The sequence below is a fragment of the Sphaerodactylus townsendi genome, linkage group LG01 (assembly GCF_021028975.2).
Source record: "Sphaerodactylus townsendi isolate TG3544 linkage group LG01, MPM_Stown_v2.3, whole genome shotgun sequence".
In the NCBI taxonomy this organism is placed as follows: Eukaryota; Metazoa; Chordata; class Lepidosauria; order Squamata; family Sphaerodactylidae; genus Sphaerodactylus; species Sphaerodactylus townsendi.
Window position 1 is genome coordinate 56219872 of NC_059425.1, and position 10504 is coordinate 56230375.

Genomic DNA, 10504 nt, shown 5'->3' on the forward strand with positions numbered 1-10504 from the left:
AAGCCGCTTCATAGGAAGAAGGGATTTATGAGTGTTTATTATATTTTGTATGCTTTTAATATTGAAATGGTATCCTGTCTTAGTCTATAAAGGGAAGATGGGATATAAGTAGGGCTTTCCTTTGGCTGCTTTCCATCGGTGCACAAATGACTGGTAGGAGGAAATTTGTGCAGGGGAGGTTGTGGACCATTTCTGGTTAAAATGTGGAAGTGACATCATAGATGCTGTAGAATTTTACCAATATCTATAGATTTTACAACAGAGATAGGTAAAATCCAGCCAGTCAGTTAACACCAATGTGTTTACAATTTCCTTTTTCTCATGCCACACCTCCCTAAAGTTTCCCAGGTGCTCCAGGCTCCACCCATGTTAGGGCTGCCAATCTCAGGTGGAGCCTAGAGATCTCCCAGTTACAAAGATCAATTCATCTGGAGAAAATGGCTGCTTTGGAAGGTGGACTCTATGGCATTATACCCCACTGAAGTCCCCCTTCCCCAATCCCCCTCCTCAGACTCCACCCCCTCGCCCAATCCCCAGGTATTTCCCACCCTGGAGCTGGCAACCCTATGGCCTATGGTAGCTCTCAAACTTTCTGCCCCAGGAACTGTAAATTAATGTAAATATGTTGAACTAGCAAGGTACCCATGCTTCGCTACGCATACTTCATCACAGCCTCTCTATAAATTTCGGGGCGACATCCAGCATACTCTTTCTAATGCTCTCTTATTGCTCTCTTTCACCTGGTGGGCTCCAAAAGAAGTCATTTGGAAACAGCTGTTGTATTTTCGGGATGCAGAAAGGAAGTGTTCTGCCATTGGATGCTGATGAGTGAGAAGGCTGTGAAGAGGTTCAGGGTTGGGTTGAAGGGCAGGGAGCTGGACTGGACTGCCACTGCAGCACATTCCTGGGGACTCATCCCACCACTTCAGAGCACAACACCAAGCACAGGGTGATCGGAGGCCGAGAGCAGTAAACTTGTCTGCACAGTAATCAATCTGATGTCCATATGCAAAACCCGATAAATGTTTCGTAGTCCAAGGTGATAGTGTGGTTTGTAATCTATTTTGATGGTATTTGGCTGTAGCGGTGTTGTTAACATGAGGGTGGGTGGAGGAGTACTTTTTCACAGCCTTTGTTAACTTCGGGGTGACATTCATGTACTTCTTTGCAGCCTGTTCGTGAACGTTGGGGTGACATGCAGCATATTTCCACACAGCCTGTCTGTGGACTGAGGGGTTGGTTTGTGCATATGTTGCAGCAGCTTCCTGTAGTTGTCTTTTTCTAATGCAGTGTGTAAAGCGCTTTCTGCATTTAATTCCTCTTCTCCCTGTAGCGGTTTCAGCAGAAAGGATAGGTTCGCATATGTTGTGGAGGGCGGTGTTAGAGTGCAGTTGGTGCACCATGGTGAAGGACATGAAGCTGGTGATGTTTAACTGTCACCCTTAGAATGTTCGTGCAGCATGTCTGTGGACTGAGCAGTTGGTTCGCCCTTAGAATGTTCACGCAGATGGCCATAGATGAGCAGTTAAAACAGCAAATAGATAATAAATCAAATGGAAGTGAATATTTTGGGAAGTCCTTTCTTAGTGAGCACCTGGAGTACGTGAGGAACAGGTGTGCCAAATTTCATGTGTGTGGCTTCAGTGGTTTTTGAGTTCTGTTGATGAGTCAGTCAGTGAGTGGAATTTCCCGTTTATAGGTATAGATTAAAGCAGGGGTAGGGAACCTGCGGCTCTCCAGATGTTCAGGAACTACAATTCCCATCAGTCCCTACCAGCATGGCCAATTGGCCATGCTGATAGAGGCTGATGGGAATTGTAGTTCCTGAACATCTGGAGAGCCGCAGGTTCCCTACCCCTGGATTAAAGTAACAAAGGCCAGTTAACACTCCTAAAATTCTCTGTTTGTGTACATTTATACATTTATTTACTTTGTCACAAAGATCCAGGTGGATTAGAGGATATAAAGAATGCAATCAGACAGCATAAGAAACCACTGAACAAAGCAAACAAAACTAGGATATACTGAACATGTCATAAAATAGTGCTGTGCAAAGTAGGCTTTGGCTTTGCCACAGGAAAACGGAAGGCATATTATGTAGTATATAAGCACCTATAACATGAAGGAGCATTGTTGTTATCCTCAATAATGGGGAAAGCTGATCCTTCATTTCTATTAATTGGAGCAGAGATGGCCAACTTTTCTATCTTTGGTGAGCCATTCTACATGCAGGGACACAGGCAGCAATTTATTTTGCTGTACAAGCAGACCCCTAACTGACGGTTGGCTCTTTTTAATAAAGACACGGTTGGCTCTTTTTAATAAAGACACAGCTAAACACAGCAATATACACATTTACGTATTACATTCCTGTTCCATGTATCATTCGAAACAGATATGAAATACTAAATACTTGTACCCCTTACAACTTGAAAATTTTTGTCTCTTTTTGTTTCCTTAAGAATGATGCTCTGGTCAGATCTTTGACCAAAATTCAAATAATGCTGGCTTGAGCTTCTGGTGGCTTTGGGAACAGACCTTCATGCACAGCCCATCAGTTAGCTCCCTCACTGTGACAGGGAAAACGATGTGTGCTTTGTTCTGCTTCAATTACATTGCCCTTAATGGCAGAGCACAAACAAAAAGCAGTGCAAATGTCACTTGGTCTCAAAAGACAACAGATGCGACTCTGAATAAACAGAAGGTATCTATTTGTTATATAAGGAGATATATTATAACTGACTTTGTTGACAAAAAAAAAGCAGAAATAGTTCCGCAGGATAGTACTATTGTGGAAGACAATTTGTTTGATTATATAATATTGAAAATATTGACTATTGCCTTGATTCTCAAGGTGTGTCCCCACTGAGGGAAGAAGGATTTCCTGCCTCTCCCTTCCTGCTGAAGCCTAAGATATTCCTCAAGTGCTGCTCCTGGCTGGAATAGCATTTTTGGATACAGTGGGAGGGGACAGGAGAGGAGGTCACGTTCCACTGATAAAAATCCTCCATCAGCAGGAATGCTTTATAATATCCAACTCAAAAGTTGCAATGTAAATGTTATGCAATGTGTGTAACTCCAATGAATTAACTTTTGTTATTTGTTTGGTCTGGTCCAAGCTTCATGTAAATACATAGAAAAGAATGCAGGTTTTTTAATAGGTCTGTAAAACATTTAGAGCTACATTGAAAATTAATCTTTATTCATTCAAAATGAATATCCACCAATCCAGTAGAAATGCTGTGTTAAGGACAGGTCATCCAAAGATTGCATTATCTGCAAGAGTTAAAAAAACATTAAAATCACAAAAGTGTCAGGGGGATGTTATCTGGGTGATTGAGATGCATTCCTAACTCTGTGTAACTGATTGAAATAACAAACCAATGCTGCTCAAGAGATATATGTAACCAGTCTGCTATATGTAACCACTGCCATCTGTGCATTCTTTCTTTGATCTTTACTTTGTGGCTTCATACACTTTGTAGGAATCTAGGCTACCCCTGGCACCTCTGTCCCATAAGAAAATAGAGTTTGGAAGAGTTTGGCTTTATATCCTCCTTTCCTGTAAGGAGATTCAAAGGGGCTTACAATCTCTTTTCCCTTTTCCCTCCCCCTCAACAAACACCTATGAAGTGGGTGGGGCTGAGAGAGCTCTGAAAAACTGTGACTAGCCCAAGGTCACCCAGCTGGCATGTGTTGGAGTGCACAAGGTAATCTAATTCACCAGATAAGCCTCCACAGCTCAAGTGGCAGAGCGGGGAATCAAACCTGGATCTCCAGATTAGAGTGCACCTGCTCTTAACCACTACACCATGGTGGTTCTCCATTACATCCATTCTCTCATGTGGCAGGAAGCCAGGTTGCTCTCTCACTATCTGCTGCTGACACTGGGGCAGCTCGGCTCCACAGGCTGTTTTTCATGAATTTTTGGGAAACCGGGAGGTGGGCTTTCAGTGGGGAACAAAGGGGACCGTGAATGCCAGTTTTGCCAGAACTGGCTTTGCCAAGTATGGTGCTTTGATACCTCATCAATAAAAGCTGCTGATCAATACTTCAGAGTCTGTTTATTGGCTTAAAGTTCCGAGACCTAACAAAAAGGTAGTTATAAACAAATACTTTCTTTGTCATTATTTGGTCCAAGAAACACCACTTCCTACTTTATGGGGAAAGTGTGCCATTTGAAATATTTAAGCTGAGGTTTGCAGCTTCTAAAAACAGTTATTTAATCCAGAGCTTAGTAGGTTTACATGCAGTGGTGGTATTCCAATAATTTAACAACCAGTTCCGGTGGTGGGATTCAATCATTTTAACAACCGATTCTGTCGAAGTGGTGTGAACCTGCTGAATCCCACCACTGTTTACATGGATATCTAGTCTGATGCTTTGGTGCCTTCAGAGCCACCAGTCTACTCAATGGAGTAATAGCTCTTTCATTGGGAAGAGATGGGGGAGAAAGATCTATCCCTTTCATCTTCACCCTACTCCTACAACAAGAGGGATATTCCTTGACTTGTCCTTTACAAAGAAACAAGGGGCTGGCATCCATTCATACTAAACTATCTGCATGTAGAGGAAATCCTGCTCACGTAACTATCTGATCTATTTGTTTTGGGGGGATTTCCCCTCCATCTTTGCAAGTACATTAAGAAAATCATATTCTCTCCCACATTCCTGGTATATTGAAAAAAAATTTTTTTTCTTCAATCTGGCCCCATTTTTTAGTTTTCATTATTTGCACAGGGACTATGACTTCACGGCTAGCAAGTATGAAAGAAGCATCATCTATAGTAGAAATCTAAACCATTTGCTCATGGGAATGGGGACCTTAAGAATGTGGCTTGTTGCTTTACTTCCATACTAGGCATTTGCATAGAAATTAGTTTTCAAATTACTTCTCAAAGTAATCCTTCCAATATTCTTAAAAAGGGTAGATTGCAGCTGTCGTTTGTAGCCAAGGATTTGCCCCTTCAAGTAGACTAATCCACATAATGGAGCCAGCCAGGGCTATAATCAAGCCATGGGGAAACTGGACAAAGTTTAGCATTTTTCCTTGTATTTGAGAGCAAGGGCTAAAATAAAGTGGATGCTGCCAGCCTGATATTCTGATTTACAAATGGAGGCTAATTTGAGCCAAGCCTTGCTAGGGATCAGTCCCTACTTGCTACGACAAGGCTCAACCATGGAATTAGTTGAAGTCATACTGAAGATAATGCCCCTTATTATGTGCAGAATGTCATTTCTTATCTATTGCCTAATGATAGGTCTCTATTTATCTGGGATTAATGGGAAATACTTCTTCCCAGTGGTGGCGAACCTTTGGCACTCCAGATGTTATGGACCACAATTCCCATCAGCCCCTGCCAGCATGGGCAATTAGCCATGCTGGCAGGGGCTGATGGGAATTGTAGTCCATAACATCTGGAGTGCCAAAGGTTCGCCACCATGGTTCTAGGCTGTCGTTCCCTTTCAAGCAGGTTAGTGTCCCATCCCAGCCTGTCTGAAGTATATTTTCTTTTCTTTTTTGCCGTAAAGCGGCAGTTGACTTATGGCAACCCTATAGGGTTTTCAAGGCAAGAGACATTCAGAAGTGGTTTGCTGTTGCCTGCCTCTGCATAGCAACCCTGATATTCCTTGATGGTCTTCCATCCAAAGACTGACCAAAGATGACCTTGTTTATCTTCTGAGACCAGATGAGATTGGGCTACCCAGATCAGGACACATTAAGCATTAGGTATAGCTATTAATATTAACTGGAGCCCATGAGACTGCGTCAGAGAACGAATAACATTGGCCGAAATCCCCAACAGTCTCATCGCACGGACATAACAGAAAGATAAGAGAAAGAAGGGGGAAGGGAGAACATGAGAAAAAACAGAGCAGTGGCTGGTGGGAGGAGGGCAACAGTTCCAGGCTGGCTCCAGCTTGATTATCCCCCTGAAACTGACTTATAATTTTAAAAACCCTCCAGATTTATTTTGCTCAATTCACAATGCAATGGGTACAAACTTACTTCTTTCTGGAAAATGTCTCCTTTCTTTATGATGAGGAGGGGCAATTGTTATCCAGGAAGTTCTGTCAGTCTCACATTTCTCCTCGTCGTCTCTTACTTTCTCTACAGAACTGCGATTAGACTGAGGAAAGTGTCTTCTTTGAGGTCGCAGCCAGCTCACTTCACTTTTTCCTTCCGGCAGACACTTGGTATCCCTTAACTTATTATATTCAATTAAGAGTTTTTTATTATCTGCAGCCATTGTGGTCAGAATTCTCCTTACAGTGTGTGAAATTCCTGTTTAAAAAGTCAAACAGGTCTCATATATTGCTTTCCATCACTGATGGAAACAGATACCTGGTTGCTGTGGAAATTAAATCTAAGGTCTACTTGCAACCAAAGATAGTAAAATTGATCCATACCTCACTTTTCCCCGATTCCAGTCAGCAACAATGCTCTTTGAATCTATATGTAACAATGGCTTAACCCTGGTCCTACCGCTGGAATAAATTTTCCACCCCAGTTGCACTTGTCCCAACCTCCTTCTCTCATTTGGCTTCATCTTATCATATTTTCCCTGCCCCATAAGAACTGGGATCCCCGACCCCTTATCAGCCCCCATAGTGGCCAGTCTCTCCTAGGCTCTTGTCCTCACTAATTCTCAACTAGGTTGACACAAAATCAGTGGCTACATGGCCATTACCTAATGAGCCAAACTCTAGCACACCCACTGAACTAATCATAACTACTGCTAACCCTTATTTATCTCTCCCCTCCCCTCTTAGTGTAGAAAATTCCTTTGACAACCTAATAATACAATATTGAATAACTTTTTGAGGGCTAAACTGACCCAAACTTACAGCTATCTTAACAAGACTAACTAACTAATTACAGTATGGAGCTATAATAAACTATGGCAAGCAGGTTCAGGTTGTATTGCTTGGAGTGGGCATCTTAGCCCTGCTCCAATTCTATTGTTATCTTAGATCCCCAGCCCCATTTAAATTCCTGCATCATACAGGATCTGTTTCCTAAATATATATAAATATATTAGGGACTCACCTAGCAGTGGCAGGTGAAGAGCAGCTCCATAGTCTGGTGTTTGGCCATGGAGAGGCAGAGGAGGGGGAAGAATGGCTAGTGGGGAGAGGGGCCACCCACAGGCAGGCACCAAATGAGCTTGGCTGCCTACACACACAGGGATCATGCCACCTTCCTGGCACCTGTCTTGAACCCTGCAGCAACAGCCCAACTCACTGCCTCACTTATGCATAGTGCAGCTGGCCCCCAGTGAGGTGCCTCCGAGCCTGGGGAAGGCAGGAGGTTGGCCAGTCATGGCAGCAGCTGCTCAAAAGGCTGAACGAATCAAGCAGGTGGGCGAAGGGGCAGCAGGCAGCATGGGGCTGGGGTGCACAGGCCTCCTGGTGAGGAAGGGAGGGGGCAGGTGGCCAAAATCCCAACGTGACCCAGACGAATGGCACCTGGGTGAAATGACCCTCCTGCCCCCAAGTGGCTAAAGAACCAGGGATATTTCAGTTTGGAAAAGAGACAAATGCAGGGACATGATGGAACTTTATATAATTATACATGGAACAGAGAGAGAGAAAAAGAGAGAACTTCTTCCAGAATACTAGAATTTGGGTCACCCAATGAAGCTGATGGGCAATATGATCCAGATAGATAAAAAGAAATAATTCTTTACCGAATGAGTAGCTAAATTGTGGAAGTCATTCCTATTAGACACAGTGACAGCCACTATCATGGATGGCTTTTAAAAGGCCTTCAGATTCACAGAGGACAGGCCCATCAATGGCCATAGTAAATAACAGCTCAGAAATATAGATTCAGAGACAGCAAAACCTGAATACCAATGCTTGGAGGAGACATCAGGGAAGGCCTTGGCCTGTACACTTTGTTTTATGTCCCATCAGGACATCTGTGAAACAGGTGGTGTAAGCTAGCTTGGCCCTTCTTATGTTAAATAGCAGCTAAAAAAGCAGCAAGAACAGGGGGTGGAGGGCACTGTAATAAGTAATGACTCAGATGAATGAGATACACTAGTGCCAAATGGATAACAAAGGTTGTATCAAGTTAACATTTTTCAGAAGTTCCATAAATGAGGCTTTCTCTTCAGTAGGCCCTAAACTAGTGTCCAAAAAGGGTAATCTGATAAAGAGCCCCAAGAAAGATCTCAATGGATGGGCATGTTCATATGAGAGAATACAGCCCTTCCAATATACCAGAATAGTGGTACTCATGACATGGCTTGTGGACAGCCACATTTACTTCCATCCTTTGAATAAAGCCTGTACCTCATGAAGGCTCACAGCTTACCCATTTCTCTGGCAGTTTTTTTCCAAGGTAGGAATCACCTGCCAACCACAAGGCCCACCAAGCAACGACCTTTCCACACTGGGGAATGGTGCTCAGAACAACCACATATCACAGAGCCACAAGTGGTTCCTGAGCCACTGAATGCCATTGCACTCAACCAAGATGAACATAACGCATACCTTTAAAATGTCTTTCTCCTCTGATACAATACAGCTGGAGATTAAAGCTTTTCATAATCGTTCAACCTTTAAGCAACACATACTTATGTCCTGTAGTGCCCTATTTTCCAAAAAAGAGGAGCAGTAAACAATATTCCTTAGTTAATTTCAATACCTGGGGAAATACAGTTTGACAAGAACCTTTAGAGGTTCCAAAGGGCTTAGCAACTGGCAATTCAAATGGGGCCAGCTGGAACTCTTGCCCAGAAGGGCATCTGATTGGCCACTGAAGAGCTGATTGACTATGCAGAATAAAATACTGAAGTTTCAGCAGTAACTACTGTCACATTCCCACAATGCATATGTGTATTGTCACATGAGTGTTGTGTGTTTGTCTGCATGTGAAAGATTGTTTCTTCTTTTTTCCCAAGCCTCTTAGTAACCAGTCTTACCATGGTATGCTGGTAAGGCTGTCTCTGAGCAAGTACAAGGTTGAGGATCCCTGTCATAAAACATAGTCAAGTAAGAAAGGCCTTTCTCATTCAAGTAGGGCCCCCCACAGTAGAATCTAAGCAGTTACTGGGTTTAGGGTTGCCAGCTCCAGGTGGGGCCTGGCATTTTTTTGGAATTACAACTGATTTCAAGATTACAGAGATCAGTTTTCTCTAGAGGAAAGGACATTTTCACAGGATGGACTACGTGGTATTATATCTGTGGTGAGGTCTCTCCCCTTCTCAAACTTTATCCACAAGCAAATTTGCAGGAACTTTCCAATTTGCAGGAACTTCCCAATTTGGAGCTGTCAACCCTAATAATCCTGAAGCAGACGATTTTAGTGGGTTTATATGGCTGTATCTTTGCACTGTGAATCATACAAAGGGCCTTGACTATGACCTCTAATGTATTTTGTTCTCCCCCCCCCCCCACACACACATTTTTTCCTTTGTTTCTGTTTGAATTCTGGGGAACTTAGAAGTTGTATATGACTTTTGCTTTTGAATAAAAGGAAGGAAAGCAGTATTTTAAAACATTTAAAGCCATTCATGTGTCCAGACCTCACTCCCTGGCTCAAGCTGTATGTTGCTTGCCAGAGGTAAAAATTAAAGATATTGTAATCCAGGACCCAAAAGTGGTCAAACCTACAGATCATTACCCATTTGTGATGGTCCATGTGGGAATTAATGACATGGCCATGAACACCATTGAAAGCATGAAGGGTATGAAGCTCTTGGGAGTAAGCTGAAGGAAATGGGTGTACAGGAGGTATTCTCTTCAATCCTTCCTTTCAGAGGAAAGGAAATGTGATGGAAACAGAAGATATTGGAGGTGAACAACTGGCTGCAATGGTGGTACCACCAGGTGCGATTTGGATTCTGGCATGGTGGGAATGTTGGCCAGATTTGAGGATACTTAAATGCAGTAACTGGAGCTGTGAACAGGCAAGACAGATTTTTCTACAAACCTGAAAAGTGTCTCGTTTGCAAAAAAAAAATCTGAAATGTAAAAAAAAGATAAAAAGAGCATCTGTAGATTTAACAGACTGATTCTCTCAGTGTCTGTTACTAGGCAACCACAGTATTACAGGCTGGGGAAGGGGCAGGATCCTTTCCAGGGTTGTTTTGTCCTTTGAGAGCAGACTCATTGAGGCCAGGCCTGGCTACCTTTGCCCATGCCAGGTTGGAAAATTCCTAGAGACTTTGGGGTGAAATCTGAGGAGGGCAGAGTTTGGAGAGGGAACTCAGCAAGATGTAACTGAATCCATTCTCCAAAATCAGTTGCAATTCTGGGAGATGTCCAATCTTACCTGGAGGCTGGCTACCAAAGGCCTCTCAGCAACCATTGAGTGACTTGATACCACCTGACCTGCATGATTCAAACTGCTTGCTATTGTTCAACAGTAACAACTGTATGAAAGCCAGTGTGGTGAAGTGGTTAGAACTAGCAAGGAAAAGAGGAAACAGACTCAACCCTGACTCAGTATACACTACTTACAGAAGAGAAAGGTGGTGTATAAATCCCAACT

General features: G+C 43.0%; 1 protein-coding gene across 1 annotated transcript; it reads right to left on the reverse strand.

The window, feature by feature from the left end:
- Window positions 1-3113: 3113 nt before the first annotated feature.
- On the reverse strand, window positions 3114-6400 carry SPATA45 (spermatogenesis associated 45). The gene is made up of 2 exons (XM_048510218.1): window positions 6011-6400; window positions 3114-3276 (listed from the first exon to the last, which is right to left on the reverse strand). Exons 1-2 carry the CDS (start codon window positions 6249-6251, stop codon window positions 3257-3259), a joined length of 261 nt encoding a protein of 86 aa, XP_048366175.1. The 5' UTR covers window positions 6252-6400; the 3' UTR covers window positions 3114-3256.
- Window positions 6401-10504: the final 4104 nt, after the last annotated feature.

Excerpts from the sequence above, each read along its gene's own strand:
- SPATA45 (XM_048510218.1), bottom strand. The coding sequence starts at position 6,251 with ATGGCTGCAGATAATAAAAAACTCTTAATTGAATATAATAAGTTAAGG. Across the intron at positions 3,277-6,010 it reads GAGACATTTTCCAGAAAGAA|ATAATGCAATCTTTGGATGA; the intron begins GTAAGTTTGTAC and ends TAACTCTTGCAG.